At 40.0% G+C, this 27,238-nt stretch overlaps 1 protein-coding gene across 1 annotated transcript in view; it reads right to left on the bottom strand.

The window, feature by feature from the left end:
* DPYD (dihydropyrimidine dehydrogenase) overlaps positions 1-13,901 on the bottom strand; it is a 308,967-nt gene extending 295,066 nt beyond the window's left edge. Inside the window, exon 1 of the mRNA XM_015870373.3 lies at positions 13,814-13,901. Coding sequence (XP_015725859.1) covers positions 13,814-13,852 — 39 coding nt within the window. The 5' untranslated portion in view covers positions 13,853-13,901. The remainder of the gene's footprint in view (positions 1-13,813) is intronic.
* Positions 13,902-27,238: the final 13,337 nt, after the last annotated feature.

Below are 27,238 nucleotides of genomic sequence, written 5' to 3'. Positions count from 1 at the left end.
GAAAGCTGCATGAAGCACTAACAGATGCAGCACTTCAGCCATCATGCAAAGTCCCTAATGGCTACAAGTGGAAACTCCACCACCAAATGAGCAAGGAAAAGTTCTAGTTGGAAAACAATTCAAAATATTAAAAGATAATCAAGATTTCATAAAAAATAATGCTATTATGCTTTCTAGAAGCCAATTCTATGTCATTTTTCATTACATGCGGACAAGGGGAAAGTTGTGGATTTCTCTATCCTGCTATTACATAGGATCATAGAATGGTTGCATTGGAAGGGACCTTTAAGATCAGGAGTAATATAATAGAGTGCCTCAAACAAATACTTGGGTCAAACTTGTATTTCTCTACTGAAGTCCTGAACCAATGAGAAAAAACATTATAATGTACTTAACATATAGATAATATATGGCTTAGACATATTTGGGTGACTTCCTGAGATATTTCCAAAAAGAACAATGTGCTTTCACAGCAGTTAGACCTGATTTAATTGTGATGACAAAGGTCAGAGAAAGTAAGACAACATGGAAAACTACAACAAACAACATGGGAATAGCATGGTCAACCTTCAGACATTCCAAAATTTAGAATCAAAAGTTATCCCAGACAGCAAGGAGCATGTATAAAAGGGAAATCCCCCAGGAATGTTTTCTGTGTATTACCGGATATATTTCTGCTAAGACAAATGGCTGCGTGTAACGTACAAAAGCACATGCTGACTGCGATATAATGTATCACAGAGTGGCAAGATACTATCCTCTCTATAAGTGAGGGTAAACTCCTCAGGTAACATTTTCTCTGTACATGATCAACGATTTATACTACCATACCATTTTCAAATAAGAGTCCTCAGCATCCAGAGTTAGAAGAGGGGTTCTTTTCCTGGATGGACAAACAGCTTCCGACCATGAAAGATGCCAGCAAAGCAGATGTGCTGCAGGCTCTGTGAGGAAGTGAGGCTGAGGAGGGGACAGGGTTGAGGTCAGGCACTGTGTCCTGGGACACACTGGTCAGGGCAGCTTGGCCATACCTGGGAAAGGATCCTGCTTTGATTCACAACACTTATTTCTTCTCTAAGCCTCATGAGTTCAAAGACCCAAAAACCACTAAGAACTTGATGTCAATGATCACTGGCTTAACTTAGCAATTTGATGCCATATTTTCTTCTTTACATTTCCAGGTTGTTTTACATTTCCATGTGACAGACTGATTTTTTATCAGAACAAACTCATTTCCTCACACAGACTGTGGTATTTAGTGAGAGTATAACTACTCTTTAGCAATAACATCAGTGCATGTGGTTATCCTTCAGGTGCAGTCATAGATCCAGTGTCAGATATATAGAAAGCAGCATCTCCAAAACAGATTTACCATTAGATCTTCACAGTCCTCAAATGTACATTATGTAAAGACTGTCTCTTAAATTGAGTAGTTCTTTAAATCACCATCAAAATTCAGGGAAGTCTCACTTTTGTGTATACCTATATAAACAAAATGTTAAATAGCTCCAGAACTTTGTTATGTGAGCAAAGTTAGTGCTTTAGCAATTAACAAAGAAGGAAATTACACAACCATATGCACAGTTTGCCTAGTTTTGTAGATATGTTAATTTTCATGTTAAGAACCTGATTTCTCCACCTCAGCACTGTATTAATGTTAGGTACTACTGTAAAATATAAAAGGTTTATTAAAATGGGAAACATAAGCATTACTTGCTTCCCATAGATAACAAACACTGTTCTCTATTAGCAGAGCTCTGGGTGGTAAATTACTCCTTTGGAAGCTCAGCATGTGCTTGCCTTGACATAACTCATCTCTGCAGAAGTGCCTTGACCCTCACAGAGAAAACTGAAGTGAATACGCACCCTCTGTGCTTGAAGTTAAGTATCCAGATAGTATCCCAGCATTCAGTGAATTATTCATATATTCAACACATTAAAAGCTATGCAGCTTAAAATGGGCTCAACATTATAGCACCACAATCCAAAGTCCTCAGACCTGAAGTTACCCCAGAGCACCCTGTGCTGAGATAAGGCCTCATTTTCACACCATAAACAATATACCATATCAGAAGCTATTTGTGTTACCATATCAAATTCAGAGAAGGCATAGCTGAGCAGTTTTCATGGACCTACTCTTAGCTTATCATGGTATTCTGTACTCATCTTATTTCATATATAACATGTACATATATTTTAAGCCCATCTCACTGCAAAAGGGATCATCATACACATACATCTATAGCCTACTTTTCTGCAAGACAAACAGACTGAAAGAGAAGACAAGCTTGGCTGCCTTTGTAAATAGCCTTAGTGCCAAAACTGAAAATAAGCCATTGTATCCTGACAATTGAACCCCCCAGATTAAACCTCCACTCAGCTGCAATTACAGGTGTTTGTTTGCTTAACCAGGGAGACCAAACTCACACTGGAGACATGTCAGTTAATGAAAAGTGAATGCTCTGCTGACTTTTGATCATAGGAGAGAAATTAGCATTAAAGTTATTACTGCTTTAAATTTAATCATTGGCAAAAACAGCAGAACTAATTTTAGCTGAGAGAAGTAATGTTCTGAAAACTTTGTTAAAGGTGATTTTTAAAGTCCAATAAATGAACTTGAAATGCAAGGATGATGGTGACAATGCACACACGAAGGATCTAGTGCATTCACTGCTTGAAACATGTGCGAAGAATTTTTATACTTACACCAAGTATGTGCCAAGCATATCTATACTGACTTTCTAAATCTGTTGCAAAACTGGGAATCAGCAAATGAGTAAATTTCAGAGGCAACTTTTTAATGCAATTGTAAAATACAAAACTGATGCTTTCAGCTTCACTACTGTAGTTTCATTGCTGATTTTCTAGTAACCTTGTGCATACAAAAGAGCATCCAGCCAAAAAGGAAATAATAAGCTTGTAAGAAGCAAAGTCAAAACATGAAGAATTTGTTAATTATTTACTATAAAGAGTGAGGGATTGATACATGAAGTAACAGATTAAAATATTTTTCACTTATCAGTTATTTGATAACAATGTTTTCAAGGAATAAAATCTAGCATCTGATACAAGTAAGGCAGGAGGACACTGTGGCCATTTTTTTCCTTTTTTAATATCTCTTTTCCTCTGCAGAGCTATGGATTATTCCTACAGAGCCACCTTTAGACAAAGAAATCTTATATGACATTCCATAAATAAATAGAGTATCACGTGCATTTCAGATGACAATAAAACGTATCGATAATGGGGAAAACGGAAACAATTCCTTGGAGTTCTTCACTTGTATTCAACAACTTTAATTTTTAAATCTGACACTAAATATTACCAAATGTGGGTGCCAGAAGCAGTTCTGATACTCTTTAAAAAACAAACAAACAACTGGATAATTTGATTAGGATGCTTAATCTTAAAATATGACAGCAAACACTTGGGTTCCAATCTACACTACTTTGTCTCATCCTTATAAATGAAATTTTAAATACTTTAAGAAGGGCATTGGATGTAGTAGTATTATTTTTTTTCAATCTTACTTAATAAGCCAAATTACATTTGTGTGATGACACCTCTGAATGGGGAAGAATTATCACTTTTATCATTTCTAAAGGTTTATAAAAATACAATCAATTATCCTATAAATGGACTGTAATGATTCTAAAGCTTTGAATTTCCAATTGCTAAAAGGCAGACTTTAAGCACTGGATCTTCAGAAAAAAAAAAAATTCCTCTCTTTTTAATAGTCTCTCTCCTAGACTATAATACACACAACCCCAAAGCTGTCATTCATTTAGAATGGAAATGTCTAGCAACCTTGTCTCGGGCCAGCATCACATTCTTTGTGGTTTGGTAAGAGCAACAGCATATACCAAAGAGTAACAGAAGCAGCTGCAGCATAAGTAACAATACTTAGTAGGCTAGAAGTTATACGAATGAAAAGTACCCAGGTAACCATTAGATAAAAGCTCAAGGTAATTTCCTGCTCTTCTTTATCTGACAGAACCTCCTTGCCCAGTGCCAAAGTTTGAAAGCAAGCAAGCAACTTTGCTTCATTTGAGAGTAAACAATTCTCACAGCTCTGAAAACTTTTTCTTATCATAACCCACAGAAGAGTTGGCCCTTCAGTCAGTAGTATCAGTTACCACTGCCACATCAAAATGCTGGCATTTACTCAGCCTGAAGGTTTTCTGAGCAGATAGTATTTTCTTTTTTTCTCCTCTGCTTTATTCATTCCTGCATTTTAAACCAGTGTTCTAGACCAACTTCTGCTGTGGTTATCTCATTGGAATTTTTTTTCCCCTTCCAAAGCCTTTTGTCACTCTCACTTCCATCTGTTTAGAAGAGCTATGTACAAGCTTCATAAAATTGTTAAAATCTTGAATTTTTAATTGGAACTGAAGAAAAGGCAATATCAAACATGGAGTTAAAACAGAAGGGGAATTAATAGGTCTGGGAATAATCTCTAATCACCCACCTCAAAATGTTCCCATTAGCATGCACACATGTAAATGCATATTCAAACTTCTACAAGCAGATCTTGTCCCTCAGAGTTTGAAAACTGCTGATATTGACAGGGATGGAGTTATCATACTTCTAAAGCTGATAAATAAATGTATTAAGGTTGAGATCAGATCTTGTATTCACGTGCAGTTACATTCCCTAATACTCCATTACACACAATTCACAGATTATCACACCAGTTACTGAAAACATTCCTTAAGAGTTAGTACAGGGACCCAAAATGACATACCAAGAAAAATAAAACCAGCCAGTTTGAAGTCTGTCAGTACTAAATCAGTGGCAAATCTGGTGCTCACTCCCATTCTTGCCCTGAGCATTAAGCGATGGAGTGCTTCTCCAATATGGATTTAATTTACAATTAGAGTTTTCCTAAATGCAACGGCTACACCCTATCTCAAAAACCTAATTTCTAACCTCAACATGTGACATCGTATGAAAACTGCTGACACAAATAATTGACTGCTTCATTATAAATAAGAATACTAAGAATTTTTAAATGCCTCATAAATCCATATTAACTCAATGGTATTGATTTCAGAAAAGTTCATTTCATTTTCACAGCAATATTCCATGATCTGAGCACTTAAAAAAAAATAACTTTTCTCAGTTTTAACTGTCATTGAAATATCCTTCGTTTCAAAGATATCAAGAAATTATCACTATTCATTTTCAATACAAAGCCTCTTACATTTCAGCTGTCATTTTCAAAATATCATACTGAAAATAGTGTTTCTAAGCAGAGTTCAGTTGCAGCGTAATAAGTAATAATTTCATCAATTAACAGTATTCAACATCCACTGAGAGTTCTCTCACTATTATTTTATTCATAGAGTCCTTTGTGGAAGTAGCATACTAAAAAGATCCATTTATCCTTCAAGGTTTTTCATAAATGTGTCATACATCTTAGAAAACAATTGGTCATTATTCTCACTCAATCTAAATAACTATAATAACTTCCAGGTGTAAAACCTCTTTTTATACTTCCAATCTTCTTTAATCACATTATGGGTCTACGTTTTTAATAACCTATTCTAACACTTCTACTTACTTCTACACATGCATTCTGGAGCTGAGCATAGATGCTAGATATGCCTGGATGGGAGGGGACCTGTCTTATTGTTAAGAGCAGAATAGAAAGGGATTTTGTACAATGCCCTTCAGAATCAAGGCAAAAACAGGCATTTTACAATGAGCTAGATGGTAGCATAGATGTTAATGGTGCAAAGCCTGTAGATGAAAACACTGTAACTGTTGAATTCTGTGATAGTTCACTTGCAGCCTTGCAGATAAGAGCCTATTTTATTTCTTCTTCCCCCTGGATCCCTCCATGTAACAGCCTATTTCTCCACACCCACAAAGAGGCACCCCGACTTCTGTCCTTTCACCTCAGTGCTGCAAAGTTTCCCCTTCAAACCACAGCATCATTCTGTAACGAATGCTGGAAATGTAGCTGAGCAAGACAGTGACCCCTCAGGGCTGGAGGAGAGCACAGTACAGCACCAACAACTCTGTCTTGCTAGGAGCAGCCTAGAGCCCAGCAGTGCTGCGTTCACTCCAAGTCTCTGAGATATCCTAGTGGCTGAGCAAACCTTAACCAGGACAACTCATTCCAACAGAAGGTTCAATTTAAATAAAACCTGAGAGCATACTTAAAGTCACAAGTAAGCACCTAGGAAAAGCATGCAGTAATATATTAATACACGGAGCACCACAACAATGTAACTATCTGAAAATGGCACAGTCCAAACTCTATAATAAATATAAAGCAAATTATGTTGCTCATTTGCCTAATACTTGAAAGAAGAGCATCACTGGGAAAAAGAGATTAACTAACATAAAGTTATCAAAGCAGCCTTCAGTTTTCACACCTCATTTCCACATTCCCAAAGCAGTGTGCACAGGTACATCTGTTAAAAACCTGCACACACCAGCACAGTGCATGTAAATCAGACAGTCTGGCTGCCTGGATAGTTTTCCTTTAATTACATACGTAATTGGTTTTGAACCCAGAATTAAAATGTCGGAATGCATCATGATTGCTTTTAACTAATGACTACCATCCCATCTACATAAAAATATTGAGATACAACACAGATATTTTTTTTTAATTAGCTTTCACATGGAGTCAGGCAAGCACGTCCATCTTCCCTCATTTGTGCTGCCAGTGTCAAGTTGGACTGGAAAGGCCAACCATTCCAATGAACTAAAGGAAACGTAATTTTAAGGTCAAGTCACATGTAATACTTCAGGCATCAAATGTCATACGCAGAATAAAATTGAACCTTGGCTTGAGCAGAGATGGTATTTCAAGGACTTCTTTGTGTTTATCACTTTAAATTTACTAATAAAACAGTCATCACATATTAATATTTATTGCGCTATTACAGCATTCTGGAGACACATAAATAATGGCAGCATTTTTAAAAACACAAAATACTTTTATGCGTAGGATTGATCCATTTTTATACCACAAAATTTCTGCTAAACATAAAAATACTCAAAATTTGACATCTGCTTAGACAGGCATCTGTGACCAGAGTAAGAGACCAGGTATTTCATACAGCTAAGTGTTACGACAGAGGACAGAAATGAAATTGCCCAACTCAGTCCACAGCATACTTGTGTTCATAAGAGGTTTACTCTGTTTGTTTCAAAGACAAACCAGAGGTCTGGGAGTATTTGTCCTGAGCAGCACTATCCAAGCACTTGCCACTCTACAGCTATAGGATGGGGAAAGCCACTCCAATACCCTTAACTGTGCATGAGTCAGGGACGCTTGAGCCAGTTGAGACTTCTCATGCCTCACTGTATAAACCATTTACTCTAAACTCAGAATCACCAAAGCTAGAAGAGACCTCCAAGATCATCCAGTCCAGCCATCCACCTACCACCAATATTTCACCACTAAACCATGTCCCCCACTTCAACAATTCAAACCTTTCTTGAACACCGCCAGGGACAATGACTCCATCTCCCCAGGCAGCCCGTTGCAGTACCTGCTGTCACTTTTGGAGGACCATTTTTTCCTAATATCCAACCTGAACCTCTCCTGACACAACTTGAGGCCAGCCCCTCTAGTGCTATTGCTTATTTCTGTGAAAGAAGAAGTCAGATCTCACAAATGCACTTACTGGTGTGATACAGACAAGCAATTCATTCAGATGATGTGGTTCTCCAGTGCTAAGGCAAATGTGGAAGGTTAGAAAGTGGTTTCTATGCATCAGAATTGAATTACAATGGCTTGCATTCCTACTACTTGCAAAAATAACAATTGATCCCTTTAGGCTGAGGAAAGTGATTCTACCACAGCTGAACTCTGTAAAAGCTTATTTTAAGGTTAATATTAAGAAAAAACTATACGTATCTTCATCTAAATGGTCCCCAGATGTACTCACTTTGTCATTTCATCCTTATTATGTATTGGGATTTTTAGTAATGAAAGTGTTCTCTGATATTTAAAGCAATTTGTCAACTTGAATCTTACACTTGTCATTTGCCATAGCAAAAGAGATTTGGGCATTCCTTAAAGCTTTACCAGTATATGAAAAGAAAAAAAAAAAAAAAAAACAAGAAGGAATATGAAGTTAAACTTAAGACCCACTCTGATTCACATCTAACTTCATAAAACACAACCAGACAATTCAGAGGCAGAAACGTCTTATTTCCTTTTAAGAAGAGAATCAGAAGATTTAGTTCGTTTTCTCCACTCAATTCTTTAACTTCATCTTGAATTACGGCAACACATTTGAACTGTGTACAGACCACCAAGATCTGCATAGGCCTCTCTTGTCATTTAGCAAGCTGATGCTCTCTGTGTTTAAGGACACCAGAGATTTATGCTGTGCTGACCCACAAGAACAGTTCTGCCCTTCACACAAAAATGATAGCATGTGGAAATGAATTGATTTTGAATAACATGCTCACACAAACGCCAGTCTGAGGTTCAGATAAGACATCTGTAGCCAAAGGTTTTCTAATTCCAAATCACCCTTGCTGAAGTCTTATATAGAGGCACAAATCCTGCTCTTCACAAAGGCGACAGCACAGGGCAGGGAGCAGCGTATGTAACACTGCACTGATGAAATAAAAAAGGCATAGAAATCATATGCTAATAAGAGGAGGGAGGTTGCCAGGCAACCAGGGAGGTAGAGAAAGCTGGTTTGATGCGAGCCCTGCGCTGCCGAAGGGTGAGTGCAGCGCAGCAGGAAGGGCACGCGCAGCCCCGTTCTGCTGGCAGCGGTGATTCCAGCTCCTCTCAATGTTTTATGCAGAAGCGTGCCCCCAGGTCGGTACCAGCTGTTTGTGTTCCCAGGGTCATTTGACTGATACGGCCACAATGGGACATTATGGGATGGACAACGGATTTTAAAGACACACACTTCTGAAAAGCTGAAGCATGTGCTTTTGACTAACACGGATTGCAAAGCATACACATACTGCCTTGTAGGATGGAGACAGCTTTGGGTGCAAGCAAATCCCTCTCCGTTATACACATGAGCTCCAAAAGCTCCACAGACTCTGCCCACCATGACAGCCAGGCCCCTCCATGCTCCCCCTCAGCAGCCTGCACCCTGAGTCCAGTCACAAACTCAGCCTCATGCATCACATCTTTCTTGACATCACAGTTCCACTTTCTTAAGAGATGCAACAGTTCTCGTGGTTACAGAAGCACTGAGCAGAGGAAAGAACACTCACATCTAGTCTACACTAAACAATCATGAAGTCTATTCACATAAGAAAAAATGAATTTGTTCCTTTCTGGTTTCAGAATTGTTCACAGCAGTGAAAACTATCACAAGTCAGAGGGCCTGAGTGAATTTCAACACTAAAATTTTGCAGACTACCTGCAGTGGAGGCATGAATTTACATAACTCTTTGAACATCAGCAGGATATGAACATACAGCATGAAAGGACGTAAGTGTCACTTGCAAAAGGCACCTTACCATGCACCAACCCAGGAGTACACTCTGATCATTTCCCCAAGACATACCTGGTCACCATGGTCTTTAACGACCCATGAGCACTGGGCCGTCATGCAGTCATTACCGTTCCACTCAGCTAAGACTTTTCTCTACAACAAAGCCTCTCACACAATGGAAGCTTGAGAGAAGCTCATCAAACAAAAAGCAAGTTTTGTTTCCTCACTGAATGCTCATCAAATGACCCTCAGCAGATGCAGCTATCAATCAAGAACAGCCATCTGATCATCATACCGAGCTACAAAGCATTTACCTAAAAAATAATTTTACACTTTGGAACTTCATTACAGAACTTCAAACAAATCACAGGTATCTCTAAAACAGAGAAAGACTGTAACAGTTGGCACTTTTAAAATAAAAATCTGGCCTCGATCAAAGAAAGCTTCAGCTATTTATTCACATAACCTTTCCCTAGCGGTTATCATGGCCATGCTGATGGGTAGGATTCCCCATCTTACTAGAGGCTTCCAGGATTTTATTCTTAATTTCTTTTATTCTTAATATATTATACATATTCTTTGTTATTCTTAATAACTTTTCATTATTTTTCAGCCCTTACCTAACTCGTGGTTTACAGGACAACAGGCTTAGCTCTCAGCTGTACCTTCATTTCCTATGCTACGCACAGTCTTCTCACTCTTCTAGTCCATCTATCCTTGGAGAAGAATAGACATGTCAAAAAACTCGCTTAGCTTGTTCTCACAGCAAGCACTAGAAGGAAGAGGCTAAGTAAATATCCCAGCAAAAGAACCTTCATTGCTGTCAGGTCTGCTGCTTTAAACACTGGCGACTGCAGGCTGCAAAATAAAGCTTCCTTCAGGCTGAGGGGCACCTGGTAGGTAGCAGCATGAAGGCCATTTCCCACCAACCTCAGTACTGGGGCCAACTGCAGCCCTAGAGTTCGGGGGTGCTGACTGCACAGGCAGTAACCTCATGCAGCTCTGTCACCAGCCCTCAGAGAAAAACATGCACTGAGCAGCTGAGTAAGATCACAGCCTACATACCTGGACACAGAGCCTCCTGTGCCCTCCCTTAGATCAGCATCCTAAGGAAACCCCAACTTTACCTTGAAGCTAATGTGTATCATAAAGCTTTGGTCCACAATGGGCAACAACTTATTTATGACACCACCACAGAAATGGAAGTACACTACAGCAATAAGTACAACAAATATCAGCTAACATAAAAGTATGCAAATGAGTTTTAAAACGACATTTCAAGCAGGTGTTATTTAAAAAACTATCTACACTTTCTAAAGCTAAGTGAAGAGAAAGGCAGAAAGTTACAGGAATGATGTTTATTATTTTATACACGCTGCAAACATATCCTGGCAACTCAGACAACCAACAGACTGCTCTCAGAATACAGCCTTAGCAAGTTTTTACAACTCTCCAGTATTCAGCTCCCCCCTTACATATCAGCAATAGATGATTCACTGGAACTCTGGATTTGTGGAACACTAGAATATCCTCTCCACCCACTGCAAGAATAATAATGCCATTTCATAATGAGGTATGTAGTAGGGTAGTTGCTGATTTGCTGTCAGCGCTTTAGCTTAGTGAGGACAGCATGGCAGTATTTCTACAGTGGTGAGGAGAAGCCTTCACCAAGAAAGGTTGAGAGTCCTACTCCAACTGACTCTAGAGTGGCTGACAAGGACCCAGAAAGGTAGCTGGCACCCTACCATCACCACACATCAGGACAAAGTACAGGGACTGAGATCTGCCAGCCACACACACAGGCTGCCCAGAAGAGCAGACGGTCACCCCCAGGGAATGTTTGATATTTCTATGCATCCTGCTTGAAAACATCCAGAACCCATCTAAAAAAGCTCATTACTGGGGTAGATCTGGACTTTGACTGGAATGCAATCAGGAAAACATACACAGTTGTGTCATCTTGCAAAAATTCTAGAAAGCAAATTAAGATTCTAACCAGCATTTTGTAGTTTTAGCATTTCATTAATTCCTGAGTACTTCATTTGACAACTTTAAAAGAAAAAAAACCAACTTGTTTCAAAAAGAAATAATTGCAAATGATTTGCACACACTGATACTAAAGAAACAGCTTAAAAAAAGGCAGGTTTTCCTTGAGTATTCTTGGAAAACTTGGAAAAGGTTTGCATGAGGCCCATAAATAATGCCTGAATTATTTACAAACACTGACAAAAAGAAAGGAACTGTTTCGGTTTTGTGAGTTTTTTCGTTGTTGTTGATAATTTTTGCTTTCAAATTCTGGGGGAAATGTGTATATATTTTTAATTGTGAAGTTCCTAGTCTTACACAATTCAGAACATAGACTTACAAAACAATATCTTTGTGATTTCTTTATCTCCTTCAATAAGACAGCAGCCAAAGGATTTCCGGGACGGGATGCAGCTGAAGCTACTGGTTCAGCCAACCACGGAAACTGAGATTCCTCAGGGACAACTTTCTGCTTTTATTTATTAACAATTTGAGAACTGGCTGTGATTTTAGCAACTTCTACCACAGCTTCTTAAGCCAGTGGAATCAGTCTTTTTACATGGCATTAAGTTAAAGCAGCATCAGCACCACAAAGGGCACATTTCATATGTTAATTATATGAATCACTGAGATAAGTATTCTTAGAACTGTCCTTGCTGAGCAGAGAAGTGTTTTATGAAAATTATTTCTCTACAATGATAGAGGTGTTACTAATACAAGCTTTCCCAACTAGAAAATATACTAATATACTAAATGTGCATTCTATTTACCCCAAAAAGTCACATGCAGGAAAATAAATAAGATTTGCAAATAGACTATCAGTAATTACTGATATATTCATCTGGGAGACAAATCACATAGTGACTAAATTCAGTCAACCAGATGGGGAAAGGATAACATGTTTGGTTAGAAGTAGATTGCCATCATTTTCTTGGCTACTGAAATGAGTGCTGAAAGAAAAAGTAACCCAGGAAGAGCTGACCAAAGTTTGCAGCTGTAACCTGAGAGCAAAGAAAACACCGGTCTTCCTCAGTGTCCACCTTCTAAATCACCTTGTGCTGTATACCGTTACGAACACGTGATCCTACACCTCATTAACCTTCGAATGAGTTATACTCAGCTAGAAATGCAAAGTAATAATCCTAGAAATATTTTGAATTAAAGAAAAAGTAACCTAAGAAAGTACTCAAAAGCCTTTACTACTAAAATCAAATGGGAAATTGAACTCCAACACAAGAAAAAAAAAATCACAGATTGACTGCTTTGAAAACACTGAGCTGATAGAGCAGCACCAACTTCACACCACAGTGCTTCCCTCACATCCAGGAGGACTTCGACAAGTTTGTTCTTCCTGTCCATCCCACAGCTCAGTTTGTCAGACCGCCTGTATCAGTGTTGAGGGATGTTAGCAGAGGTCTGAGCAGTAGCTCAATTAGGGGATGGACTGGACACAAGAACTCAGGAGAACTGATGATACAACTGACGCACGTGAACCAGAGGTGTAGTCAAGCCACTGCTGTGCATTTCTACATATGTGCTAACGCCTCAGCAAGCGGAACACACTAAAAGTAATATTTTAGGATTCAAGGTAAGCCAATGTAAAAGTTGTGTCACATAAGAGAGGATGAGACTGCTTGCTACAAGTTGCAATATTGCTGCTGTGCTTCTGCTGGACTCCCTCAAGCAGCTGTAGCCCACAGACGGACAGGGGCAGAGGCAGCATCCACTGAACCACTCTCACCCCACTTAGCCTCTCCCCTGCAGCGTGCTGGGCCACGTCCAGGCCCCGTTGCAAAACTGCAGGCTGACCATCAGCAAACTCGCAAACAACTTCAAAACAAGGTTGCTGCAGCTGCTGCTGCGGTCCCGATGCCCGCCGCGCGCTCAGCCCAGCCCGGCCCGACCCGCGGGAGAAGGGCACCCGAGGGCAGAGACCCGCGGGCACCGCAGCGGCCAGCCGAGCCGCTCCGCTGCACCAGGGCGGCTGACCACGGGGACGCGGACCCGACCCTGGAGAACGTGGATGCGGGAATCGTCGGGCTGGGAGGAGGGGAGGTACCGCCCCCACACGCCCATCGGATCGCAGCCGCCCCAAACGTCGGGCTGAGCCCGGACGCCTATTGCGAAGCGGAGCTGCGTCCCCGCCGTCGCGCAGCCTCGGAGCCACCCCGAGGGGGGCTGCGAAGCCGGAGGCTGCACCGAGTCGGTACGAGGAGCGGAGACGCAAAAGCGCGGAGCTCACAACAGCGTCGAGACTCTGCCCCCCGCAGCCAAACTTTGCCGGGCGCTCCCGGCCGGGCGGAGCCCCCTCCCCGCCAGCTACAGCCGCCTGCCCCGGCAGGGCGAGTGGGTACCTCAATGTCCACCGGGTCCCTGCTCAGCACCCGAGCCATGCTGTCCGCACCACCACCGCCTTCCCCCGGCTCCCCGCAGCTCCGGAGTGGAGCGGAGCGCGGAAGGAGGCGGAGCCGTCAGCCGGGGCTGCAACGCCCCAGTGGGCGGGCGGCCTCCCCGCAGCACCGAGTGTCTCGCGGGGCGCCCCGAGGGCAAGGGACACAGCGGTCTCGCGAGCGGGTTCACCTCGAGGCCGCGGAGGGAGGAGCAACCCTGCCCGGCTCCGCCGGAGATGTGCGCACCGCCTCCGTGCCCGCGGGAGCGCACCAGGCTCAGCTGGCACGCGCAGCCCGGCCGCCTTCACCCCTCGTCCTCGCGTTTGGGAAGGAAAAGAGGGGCTCCCCCGACAGCAAAAAGCCTGCCAGCTCCGGGGTCTGTCGAGAGCTTATCTCACTTCCATGAGAACGTCACAGCCAGCAGCGCTCGGGACGGCCCAAGATGAGCTTTCCCATCCTCAGCGAGGACTAAACCTTCCCTGCGCCCTTAGGAACAGCTCCAGTACGCAGCCAGGTGCTGTCACCTGTTTGCTCTGAAGCATTCTCTCCTCTCCAATGTTTTGGTTAACACCTCAAAAGCAATATTTACAGTATAAGTGGGGAGAAAAAAAAACAAAAAGCATTCCCACCGTAACATTGTATGCAAAGGTGTTTTTCTTCCCTGCTACCTTACAACAGCAAAAGTATTCTGCATTTAAAAAAAAAATAAAATAGATAAATGGTAAACAGCTGATCACATCTGTTTCCAGATAGCACATTCATGCACCACACCTGTCATCTCAAAGCACTTCTGAGCTGTCTTCTCAGCTTCACAAGGACAGAGGACTTCCATCTATACCCAATCTTTGATTTTCCAGTTTGTGTGCCAAGAAGTCCCACATCCTCTCACTTCAAGATCCCAGATCCAGTTCTCCAGTACTTTTTTACAGCACTCATTTTATCCAGTTAACTTTCAACCCTGCTTTTCGTCATTATAATATTAACAGTGCTTTTAAAAAGTTTCAACTCTTACTTGCTGAAGAGGTGTAAGTAGCATCGCAGTGTGCCTTCGGGTGCTTTGATTTTCCTTCCACATATCCTGAGAGAATGCCACTTATAGAGCACAAAAACAAAATTAATCATAACCGTAGTGACAACAAAGTTATGTCCACCTTCACTAATGAGCACTTTTGAGATGCCCAGCGGGGACTGCTTACTATACAAGATGTGTAGAGATAAGGCTGTGGCTCTGAGTACCAAGCAAGAGCTGAGTTCCCTCAATCCTTCTCAGCATTACCACATAACAGCACTTGCAAACAACAATTGTCCATACCAACCAGCTGAAGTGGTGACATGAGATCTGGGAGCAGTGCCCCTGCATTGCTAACACGCACCTGCCCTTAACCCTTCATTAACACTGGTTTTGCTGGATAGTCAATGTGTGCGTGCTCCTGACCCACAGGTGTACACTGGATAGAGAAGTGCACTAGGCCCACAAGTCATTTCCACAAGGAACATTTTCCACATAAATGAAAAAACACAGCTTAGCATCCAGCTGCCTGCAGCTCAAGTTCTAATCCAGTTGCTCTAAATACTAGTTGTATCAGCACAGCCAAACAGCCACCAGACTCCAGCTGTTCTGTGTGGTCACAGGTAACAGCTTTTCAAGGAGATCTCACTTTGAGGGGAGGGTGTCAAAGCCCTTTTCTCTTTCTCTCAGCAGGTTACAAATCCTTGGTTAACTCCACATTGAGGACCAGGTCAATGGACCAGGAACCTGTAAGACCCTTGTCCCACTAAACCAATAAATAGTAACATTTAAGTGTCATAGAACTAGCTTTTTCCTCCCTGTCCAGAGGCAACACCAGTTGTTTGTCAATAAGATAAACCAATCCAAAGACATATAGAAACTTCGCCTTGCCATCACAATTTGCATTTCTCATATTCACTCCCATGCACTTTCCCTGAGTCACTTCACTGCCTCCAAGGCCGGCAGCCAACCAGCCTGCATCAGGTGCCAGCTCCCCCCACATCTGCAGGCCTGCCCTTCTCCTGCATCTCTCCTATGATCTCTGGATTCTTAGCTGTGGCAAATTCTGCTCTTACCAGCACTGAGTATTTCAACAGCTGAACTTTGTTTCAGCAAATAAATGAGCAGGAACAGGAAGACATGTGCAACATCCCTCTGAATGCATGTATTCTAAAGTTTTAATTCTTCTAAAGAAGTTCAGAAATTTCAAGAAGTGTCACACAGCCTAAATGCACTTTTAGCTGCTTATTTTCCTGAATTCCCAAGCCTCTGCTTTCCTCTCCTTCCCTCCCAGAAGGGTTTCAAATGCAGTGGAAACAGAGCATGGATTCCAGAAACCAAACTTCCAGTGCTGGCATGAAATGCCATTGAGGCTGGTTGAGTTATAGACTTTTGAAAAATTGCCATTAACCTTTTGTTCCACATGCTCTTCAGGTAAAATTCACTCACATGTCAAAGAAATAATTGCATGTGAACTTTCATAGAAAGCTTCCAGCCGCTGCCTGGTGCAAGGACAGCTGCTTGCTGGGAGGGCAGAGCAGCAGCAGAGCAAGGCCATGCCCTTCCAGTCTGAGTGGTTCCAGGAACACAGCCTGTAATCTAAAACAAACTATTCCTCCTCCAGCCACTGCAGCAGTTAATCTGTGAGTTTAAAGGGTAAGCTGTAGCTCTGAAAGTTCAGCATTCAAATTCTGGCAGTGATGTATTAGTGCGCCTAGAGGTCTTGGTGTACTGACATCTCATGCAAGCAACTTCCCACCTTTTCCTTAAGAACTGCCCCTAATTCACATCAGCTCAAGTGTCAGAAATCAGGATATTCCAGACTACAATTTGCTATGCAGTTGTAGCTTGGGACTACTGTGCTGTCTTTAATTACACACTGTCTCTACTGTATAATCAGTCTCCTCACTGCATAGAGTGGCAGTTAGTCTCATAGCTAGCATCTCCTAGTATCTAAACTTCTGATTTCTCATCCCAGATCACTCACCTGCAGGGGGGTAATCTCTCAAATTCACAGGGCTCAAGAAAGTCAGAACTGGACCCACTTCGTTCTCCTATGCACTCTTTGATTATCTATGAGAGCGCACAGATTTGCGCCTCTCAGTATTCTTCTTTTCAGTCTGGCTTATCAACTCACATGTTGACAAAAAACGTTCAAATTAAAACATTCACACCGATGACCTTGCCTTTCTCATCCGCCCTGTTAAACTGAGCAGTGTTTTTCAGAAGGAGTAGTGCTCAGGGTAACATAAGATGTGTCACAGTACAGGAGTATGAACGCACTTTAAGTATGGGATGTACATAATTATGAATTCTATTAGGGGGAACCCCTGACCATCACTCAGGCATAGCCTTTGGGCATGGAATTGTAAAGCCTGAATAGATGAATAAATAACAAAATGGCCACCATGTGAGCTTTGATAAGAGTCCAAATGCATTTAAAACTAAAATGAACTGTTCTTTAGCAAGTCCACTAATTTATTCCAGCCATCTGTGCCACTGTAAACAAAAGCTTGTTTCCCCAAACTGCTTTATAATATTTTTTTAGATGTAGCAAGGACTACAAGTTTCAACATGATTATCTTGGGGAAAAAAAAAAAAAAAAAAGAAAAAAAAAAGAAGCAAAAGGAACCCACGTATTTTCACACCACAAACATCTTTGATAATCACTATCAAGCAATTCAAAGAAATATTAAAAAAAAAAAGCTTGTTTCTGGCATCACATAATGTTTTCCTATTTAAATGCCACCAAATGTTTCTTTAGGATATTTTAGGGAACAGAAATCTGTCTCTTTTTCCACCAGCCTCTAGCAATGACATCTGTAAACAAATCCAGTATTTCTTACTACACTTGAGAACTGCTAAGTTGATGTCCTGGGTTTGCACTGGTCCAAGAGTCTTTCCTCCATATGCACCTCACAAGGGTGAAAAGGTTCAGTCTCCTAAAGTGCTTCTCATGTCATTGGACTTATTCTAGGTAGAAGAATCAGGCAATTCCAGCATTTACAAGTTAGAAGATATATAACATCAAACATTAAGGTCTCCTGGATAAAAGCACTTGCAAATCTCAGGTTAAGATAGGACTTAGAAGCCTTCACCTCCCTCCTTCCCAGGTCTAAAGGTACTTTAGAGAAACTATATAGTGGAGAACACTTCAGAGAAATTGAATAGCTGTCCAGTTACATCAGACCAGATTATCCTTCATGCACACACACAAGAAAAAGTCCAACATATGATCTTAAAACTTGAAAGCACCAAGTTTACACTGAAACATCCTCTTCAGGTGCCACTTTTTTTCAGTCCCAGAGAGTAAAAGCAAAGGCCAGCATTTTCCCAGTCACACACACCTCTGAAATAAAAGGAATGTAAAGCAAGCCTTGTTTCAGAGGATCAGACCACTTGCACTGAGGCCCAATACAATACATTAGTTGCATCTTCTCTCCCTGTGTCAGCAAGTTTATGACAATGGTCAAATCTGCCTTTCAAGTAAGGCCTGGAGCAGAAACAGTTCATTTGCTACAGAAGTATAGCAAAATGATACTGAGTCATCTCATGCCCAGATGCAGAAGTCTTCATGAATTCCAGTGGGCTTTTTCTGTGACAACCATCCTTCCCACCCTCATTCCTCCAACTTAGAGAAGGTTTCTAAGTCTCAAAGAAGTCAGACTGCAAAGCCACTGGAGAAAGGGCTACCACATGCTTACATTCTGTCAATGGGACAATACCTCTCCATTCAGGCAAACACAGGATATGGTAACTTACTGCATAGTTTGCAGCCATGCAAATCCAACTACCACCATGCTTACAGTTTCAAAGTGAAGTAAGCATGGAGATTTATTTATTCACTGAATTGCTTGTCTGAATTTGCCTTTTTCAGCAACTGCAGGAGCACCAAAACATGAGGCTTTTTTCAGTAGGAATTCTGCAGAGACACTGACAGTGTATGAAGTGGCTCTTTGAATTAACACAAGTATGTCCAATCTACAAGTCACATGTGGCCAACACCTGCTCCTCACTTTAAAGGCAAAAGCTCTTCCCAGCACAACTACTTAAATATGTGACCTACTCATTTTTGTGTTGAGTCAAAGTGGAATTGTAAATATAAGAAAAAAAGATTCTTTTTGCAGTCTTGAAACCTATTCTCACATTTCTTTATTAAAACAGAAACATGGCTGCATGTTTTTTGTTGTTGTTGTTCACAGGATTGTTTTTAGCCAATGTATCAAAATTCACAAATTTATATGCCATAACTTATACTGGTTTCAGCCCAGATAAGGTTAGTAGCACATCAGGGTTTGGTTGGTGCTGAGTGATGGTTGCATGGGGAAGAGCACGTGCCTTTATAGTGAAAAGTAGGGATGGTCAAATCTTGAGCTGTGCCAGGCTACATGGGATCCATTGGATGGACATGCCTGTTCTAGCCCCATGATGACTCAACACTGAAGGCTCATTTACCAGAGAAATCTGATTTGTAAGAGTTAACACAACAGTTTCCACATTGCCCTAAAATGAACTTTTACTTTCTCCCCTGCACATTTATAAATACATTGCATTCCCAGAAGTCACTCTGCTTGCTTGCATAGAGATGACAAATTTACAAGTCACACTCATTGTTTAACTATGTGAGAGCGTATGTTAGGGTTACCTCAGCAGACATCTTTCCATGTAGAACTATCACTGCACACAAAGATAACATTTTCTTCTTCATCTTACTTGACTGCATGCTGGACTGCCATTAAAATATTTAAGCTTTCTTCCTCTACCAGTGCTCTATGTAAATACTAAGGATTCCACATATTCCTCAAAGCTGTTTCCATGCCCACAAGTTACTTTCTATGGAGACTTCCACCTCTTTGCAAACAATTGTTTTACACTGCCTGTGACTTTCGAAGTTGTGGCCTTAGGCGCAATGAAAAGCTTATAATGCTTCTTTAGAGAGATTAAACAGCTGAAAAGTATTTTCTAAATAGGGGCTAAAATACATGCAGGGAAAGCATGTTTCACTTGGTTATCAATTAGTATTTAATTACTGCGTATAACTTTTTAATATTACCCACTAAAAATCTTAAGATGCACAAAAAGCGTAAGGTTACACTGATGTGCACATTTAACTTGCATTAATAATGGGAAGAGGCAAATTTTACTAGGAAATTTAGAATATTTGCACATGTGTATGTATATGAACTTATGTAGGCACATACACAAATTTCTACTGTGGATATTCTCTTAGGTGTTGGAATGAAACAATAAATACTTACTGAACAAGCACCCAAAATAATTCTAGATCTGCCCTTCCACCAAGGTAGAGAAAAGCAGAAATAATTTATGCATAATAATGATTCTTATTTGATGTTCATAGTTGCACATTCTAACTTTCATTTCTCATTTTAGACCATAATTCTTTTACTTGTGGCTGTATCTCCCGCTTATTGGTCTAGACTGATGGATAGAGACTTAGTTGACTGGAGAACTGATGTTCAGATAACATGAACACCCTCTGAGCATATCTTTATGTCCTTGCTAAACTTCTAGGCCGATGGCAAGCTGGTCATTTGTCTTGAACTGTTACGAGCAAATTCAAGAAGACTATTTCACCACTGCAGAAATAGCCAGCTTCACAATCAGCAATAGTTATTGCCTTCTTGGCAAGGTTGAAATGAATATAAGAAATTAAGTCCTACTCAAGGTCTCTGCAAAAAATGGGAGGACATTAATTCACTGGCACCCTATCCTAAGATAGAAATTGTCAATAGGATGAACAGCCTGCATCATCTTTCTCTGTAATTTAATCAAGGTCATCTAAGATCACTACATCAGATCAAGTGGAGTCAATTTGATCAAAAAAAAACTTTGTGTTAAACCAGTTTCCTTCTGGAAATTAATCCCTCACAATAAACATTATCCATCAGTGCAGACCATTCCACTGAAAGTAAATACTGCAGTAGAAGACACCTAAAGTATAAATCCTCTCCCACAAAATGAAGATAGATATGATTATCTAGTCTTATACCTAATATTGTGAATTTCATTCATATTGAAAGTTTAAGTATTTCTTTTATTTTTGTTTCTTCAAAAACTAGTTCTATATTTCTATTCTTCTATGCCCACGTTAATGTCCATAATGCCAGTTAACCTTGACAGCCTTTGTAGAAAACAGTATGTTCAAGACATTTGTCTCAATTCTTCATTATCTATCTTCTAAGATTATTTGTCTCAATTCTTCATTATCTATCTTCTAAGATTTTTTTTTTTTTCTTTTTACTACATATATTATTTGAATACTCATACACAGGAAAACAGCTATCTGGGGGGGGGGGGGGGAGGGGGGAGGGTGGAAGACGACACTCAGCAAAGCAACTGTATTGAGATGGGTTTGCAGTAAGATTATAAAACATATATATCATAGTTCTTGTAAATCTGTCAACTTCTTACACAAAGGAGAGCCACAGTAAAGGGTTTGAGGATTAGTTCATATATTTGCTTGTGTTTATTTGTGTGTATATACATAAATATATATACACACACACACAATATATTCAGTACAGCTTCTTCCCCAGCTTTGTGCCATGCTACACATCCAAGATGTTACTCTAACTGTATAACAGACTCTTACTATGACAAATTTTGTCTAAGTTGCATTCACCTCCCAGCAGAAATTCCTGCAGCTGACCAGTCTACAACCACAACAACTGACTTGCAACACATGTTCTCATCCTGGCTGGACTCATGAAGAAAGAGAGGGAGGCAAATAAAATCTTGTAAGCCCAAGCCCACACAGCAAATTCCTTCCTCAAACACTCTAAAAACTTGAAGGATCCCTCCTACACTCCTCAACACCTACACTGATAAGCTTAAAAAAAAAAGTCTTTGCTATAGAAGCTATCAAATACTGACAATTAGATTGTGTGTGTGTATATATATCTATATATAAAATATATATTTGTCATTTGCCTATTTGTCATTTCACACTTACTGGCAGAGATAACCTGTATTTCTGACAGTGGATATATTCACTATAAACCTGAAAGAATCATAATATCACAGGATTTAAAAAGGATTTTTTCCCCTTCTATTACAGAATAAATTAATCATTAGCATATAAATAAAGTTATTGTAAATACCAAACTCAAATGAGCTATGGCAATTAAGATTGACTAAGGAGCTCCCCCCAACACACACACAGCCAGACCTGCAGTTGAACCATGTTGTAACAGACTGCCTGGCCCATCTGTTTGTTGCACTTGTTTGTTATTCTCCCATCACATACTCAACTGTCAGCTCTGTTTTTGGATTATATGCCTTGCAAGTACATACCAGCCATTTAAAAAAAAAAAAAAAAATGAGGCAGGGCCCACTGTTTAAGCCACAGTAACAGAATCTGCCTTAAATCTGATTTTATGCTGCTTGAGTATTGTGACACAGAGCAAGTGCTACTCTCTACAAATGTAGGTTGCAGTCCTGAAAGAGACAAACCTTAAAAACAGCAGGATGCATTAAAGAGGATGCAGAGAAACATAGCTGGCTTCATTTCCTCCAGTAATACTTTTTTCCTTTCAAGTCTGCACCTCCATCTCTTACTGCTTCCACAGAACAAAATCAAGATTCAGATGTTTCTAGTCTACTAGTCTTATGCGTAACCTTGAAGCATTTCTGGAATTGAAATTATATACTTGAGTCAACAACTGCTGTAAGTTCCACACGCTCTTGTTAAGCTACATTGAAGGGCTTCTTTTTTACTTTTAAGCATTAAACAAACTACTTTGGAACAAATTACAAAGAAATCCTTTGCTGAAGCCATATTTAACTGGAGAATGTGGTTTCCAAATTAAAATGTCACCTGCTTTGGCAGGGAGGTTAGACTTGGTGGTCTCTAGAGGTCCCTTCGAACCCCTACAATTCTGTGATTCTGTAATTTTCGCAGCTTCATTTATTTTTAGATATACAATTTAATTTCAAGATCAGTTGTGTTATTTTTGCTATCAACTACAAAATGCCGTATTTTCCCACCAAAATTATGAGGTACTAGTAGTTCAAGATCTGACAGTGTGTAAACTGGTGAAGTTGTAATTCCCTCTTCTCCATGGTTGAAGGCATTTTATTTTACTTTCAAAGCATAACTAATATCACAGAAAGTCTGTCTAGGTGTCTGATGATAATCAGCTAGAAAATTAGAGCACTAGAAACGTTATTCATCAAAATAACATTGGGTCCTGGGAAGACTGTAGACCTTAATAAGTGAGTTTCTCAGAGGCAGGCTGTTTGGTGCATCAGATTAAATTCCCATAGAATATTGATTAAAGTATTTCTCAAATAACTTTTGAGAACTTAAAAGATAAACCAGAATACTTACATCTTAATTTATAGGATTTTCTATCTACAGATCCTTCTCTCTACTAGGGCTCAGTCATACTACTCCACAACAGTATGAGAACCTACTGATGAGAGTGGATCCTTGCTATTCCACCCTGGCCCAGCATGCCTCAAAACACAAGTAGAATTCCCCCACAGGAGGTAACTCAGTGCCCATTAGCTGTACCTTTGTAGTGGCAGAAGAGGAGGTACAATTGACAAAAAGTAGTCAAAATATGAACCATATTGGCTATAAGCACCAAGTTTTAATATTACAGCAATTTCATTCTTAAATAACCAAGCTCACAGAATTTCTACAAAGCAGCTATCAGACATTAGCAACATACAGACTATAAGAATTTTTCTCCATTTATGCTTTTGTGAATTATCTATAGCTCACATTAAGAGCACTGAAGCAAACAATTGAGACTCAAAACAACAGTAACATTAAGCTGTGTAACAACTGGACAGATCAATATGATGGGAAAGCATTACAACAAAGGTGTAATGACAGAAGGACCAAAACAATAGAAATGTGCTATAAAGGAAGGGAAGAAGATTGTTCACCTGTATCAGAAGATTCTAGGTTTACATGGGAAAGCTTCACCAGGGAGAGATCTCCAGAAAGAGATAGGATGTTTCGCCAAAAGGAATGCGAAGTATATACAAGTAACCAGAACACAACTTATTCTTTCTCAACTTTTTGCTAGTCTGTTACACCTCCTTTTCTTCTGATTATCTTTACTATTTCTGAAAGTTATTCAAACCTCTCCTGCTTTGCCACTGAAATGACTCTGGGACTGCATATGCCCCTTGGGCATAAGCTTCTGCCTTTAACACTCTTTCCCTGGTTTTGTTACCTCCCACAGCTGTTTCCATTCTATCTCCTACTCTTCAACATCCCTCTCACTAGATTTTCCTACCACGTACATCTTCTTCCAACTGTCACAACATTAGCAGCTTCAAATTAACTTATTCCTCTGTGGTGAATTGCTTACACTGGGATATCAAGTCAATCTGCTTTTGTTATTTTTCAAGCATACTATGACTTCTTTTGTAATATTTATTTTAGCAATTAGTCGGTCTACAGGACACGAAGAAGACTTCTAAATTGAAGTAAACCCTAAGAAGTGAAGGAGAAGAGTCACCTTCTCTCTTAGGGAATGATCTACATCTGTTATGGGATGGAATTATGCTCCTTCTTAGAGAAGGACCAGACCACTGGAGAAAAGAAGACACGTCATGGCCAGACATCCTTTTGATAAAGATGTTTCAGAGATAATGAAATTAATCAAAGTGCATTGTAGAACAAAGAGAAATCTCTTCCGCAAAGTTCATCTCATGTGCCTTCATTGCTTCTATGTAATTACAAAAAGAAAAAAGGCTTCTAGTAGGAGAAAAATACTCTTCCCCAACCTTGCAGGCATAGGAAGTATTTTTTTCCCATAGCAGGATACTCTGCTTTGCATTTCATCTCATATTACCTTAAGCACTGCAGCAGGCTGTGAGGTTAAACTGATATAACATATCATGATTTTTTTTTTCTTTGCCCCATGGGGAGCTACAACAATATGTATGTGTTAAACTGTAGTTAAAAACATGAACACTGAGCATCTGTATACCTGTATTCCTTGTGATCCAGACAGTTCAGCACTTCTTTCTTAGCAGATGCTCAAAGAGTAGTGAACTAGCCTTTTACAATAAAAGAAAAGCAAGGAAACCTAAAGCAATTTAGTCATAAAGTTAAGCAGCCAACACCTCAGTTAAACTTCAGCCAGGCACTACCAAAATTGATACAAATCAACTCTTACTAAGAAGGTGGCCTGATATCAGAATGCAAAAACAGGAAAAAAGAAAAGGAAGGCTTTCAGACATGAACAGTGAACCTCATGAGATATATAATAATGGTGACAAACGTGCATGCACACAGCAAGAGCATTTGGTTCAGAACAAAGCAGGTCATTCATTTCTAGATCCTCAAAAAGCATAACAGTGCAAACACAACTGAATTGAGAGGGATAAGGTTTTGTCATTTCTTTTTCATATGACCTTTATGCTATATAGATACGTTATATATGTGTTATACCTATACAAGTTACATATCTATTACATATATAATATATTATCTGTTTATTATTTATCTCTATATCTATAGAATTTATCTATATGCACACATATAGAAACGTAACTACAATGTTATCATCAAAGATACCACAAAAGTTGAAAATCTGAAACCCTAGATCCTAAGACAGTTGTAAAACTTACCTCTAAATCAGTGCTTGCTCCAAGTCAGTGAGATTCCAGCAGAAACTGAAGAACTGATGAAGAAGGGCCTAACATCATGGTATATCTTTATTACTTCTTCTAGCAAACCTTCATGGTAGAAAAAGCCCTTGCGCTGATGAAGAACTGCCCCTCCTCACCTTGAGCTCTATAAGGCTTTTGGTCTTGCTAGGCACTTGTTGATCTCATTGAGAACAGGTGATAGCTCTAATTTATGACTGTTTGTGGGAAGACAATCAGAAGCAGCACCTGGTTTAGAATGCAGATTTGCTCTAACCTCACCTGCTCCTAGGGTAAAGGAGATGATATGAGAGAAAAGGGGCAGAAGCTTTGACATTTTTTTCTTTTTGGGTAACTGGAGAATTATACAGGAAGACAAATTCTGCCCTTCTGTGCTTCCCCATTACATTTTGCCCTTTGATCAATGGAATGTTGATTCAGAGGCTCTCAGAGAGTACAGAGAGCTTGTGTGCAATGAGCACACAATATAGCAGCTGCATACTCCTGATTCAGCAGCTCTAAAGTAAGAGCAAGCAGCATCAGGATAGATACATGTAACTATGTGAGTCTCCACCAGTATGAATCCAGTGAACATGTATAGCTGTTCGTTATGTATTACTCTTAATCTCTGTCCTAGAAACAGTGGAATAATGTGGACCACGGTATCTGTCCTGGGTTGTACAGAGAGGTAGAACTCAGTAATGTTTTCCATGCCTTCTCAAGGTCTTTGTGCTCATCATTTATTGAATTAGATGACATAATAGGACCCATTATAATTTATTTCCCCTCTTAAGCCTATGTTTCAGCTTATAAGCAGCATCTAAGAGATCCTGTTTGCCAGCTTCTAATTATAATAAAAATGACTTGTGTAAAACATTTTTAGGAATGGGAAGAAGATTTTTATTTTATGCAACATAACATCAACTATTTTACTTACTCCTTCTTTTAACCACGTGGACTCATCCGCAGTTCAACATACATAGTGCAGCCTGTATGCTGTGATACCAGAAACACACACTTTTCACTCTTACTGTTCTCTCAGTGTAACAAAAAAGTGATCACTCAGAATTCTATATGTAGGCTGGGCAGGCATCCCTTGTAAATGCAGTTCTTAGGAGAGAGGTTTGTTTACGTGATGTTGCATAACATGGTATTTCATGTGCTATTGTCTTTGACTGAGTCCATGGGATTTCAGAACTACTCTGCTTTGCCTTCTGTCTGCATGACTCCCAAAAGTCTGGCACATAGCAGACTACTGGGAAAGACTCAGTAAATAATTAGAAATGGTCCCTTGTGCCAGCACTTTTCCTGTAATTTATTTTTTCATTTGAAGTATAGTTCAGATACACTATCAAGGAAAGACACTGTTCACCTAGAATCTCTGGCATAAACAGAAAATGTGTTAAGGTTTTCTAATAACTCCTATAAAATGGATTTCTTGAGCAGAATAATGTGTTATCTATGGGTAATTTCCCATGAAAGTAGAGACTATAATTCTGATTAGACATGGATATTATCTTTTCCAGTATGTTTCTGTCAATGTACTGATTCAGCAACCATTTAGACCCCAAGGTCAGGGCTGTTCATAAGTCCCATTGATTTCAAAGTTGAATGTCTGCCCAGGATTAAACATGGAGTAGTGTTTTCTTAAATCAATTTCTTTAAGTCCTTACATAAGTGCTCTATTGAGTTATGGCCCAAAATGAGCAACAAATCAGAAAAGGTAATGAATTTGGGATGAATACAAG

The sequence above is a fragment of the Coturnix japonica genome, chromosome 11 (assembly GCF_054131305.1).
Source record: "Coturnix japonica strain WE chromosome 11, WE-NBRP24, whole genome shotgun sequence".
Lineage (NCBI taxonomy): Eukaryota > Metazoa > Chordata > Aves > Galliformes > Phasianidae > Coturnix > Coturnix japonica.
Note: the sequence above shows the minus strand (reverse complement) of the source record. Positions and strands in the feature narration are given on the sequence as shown.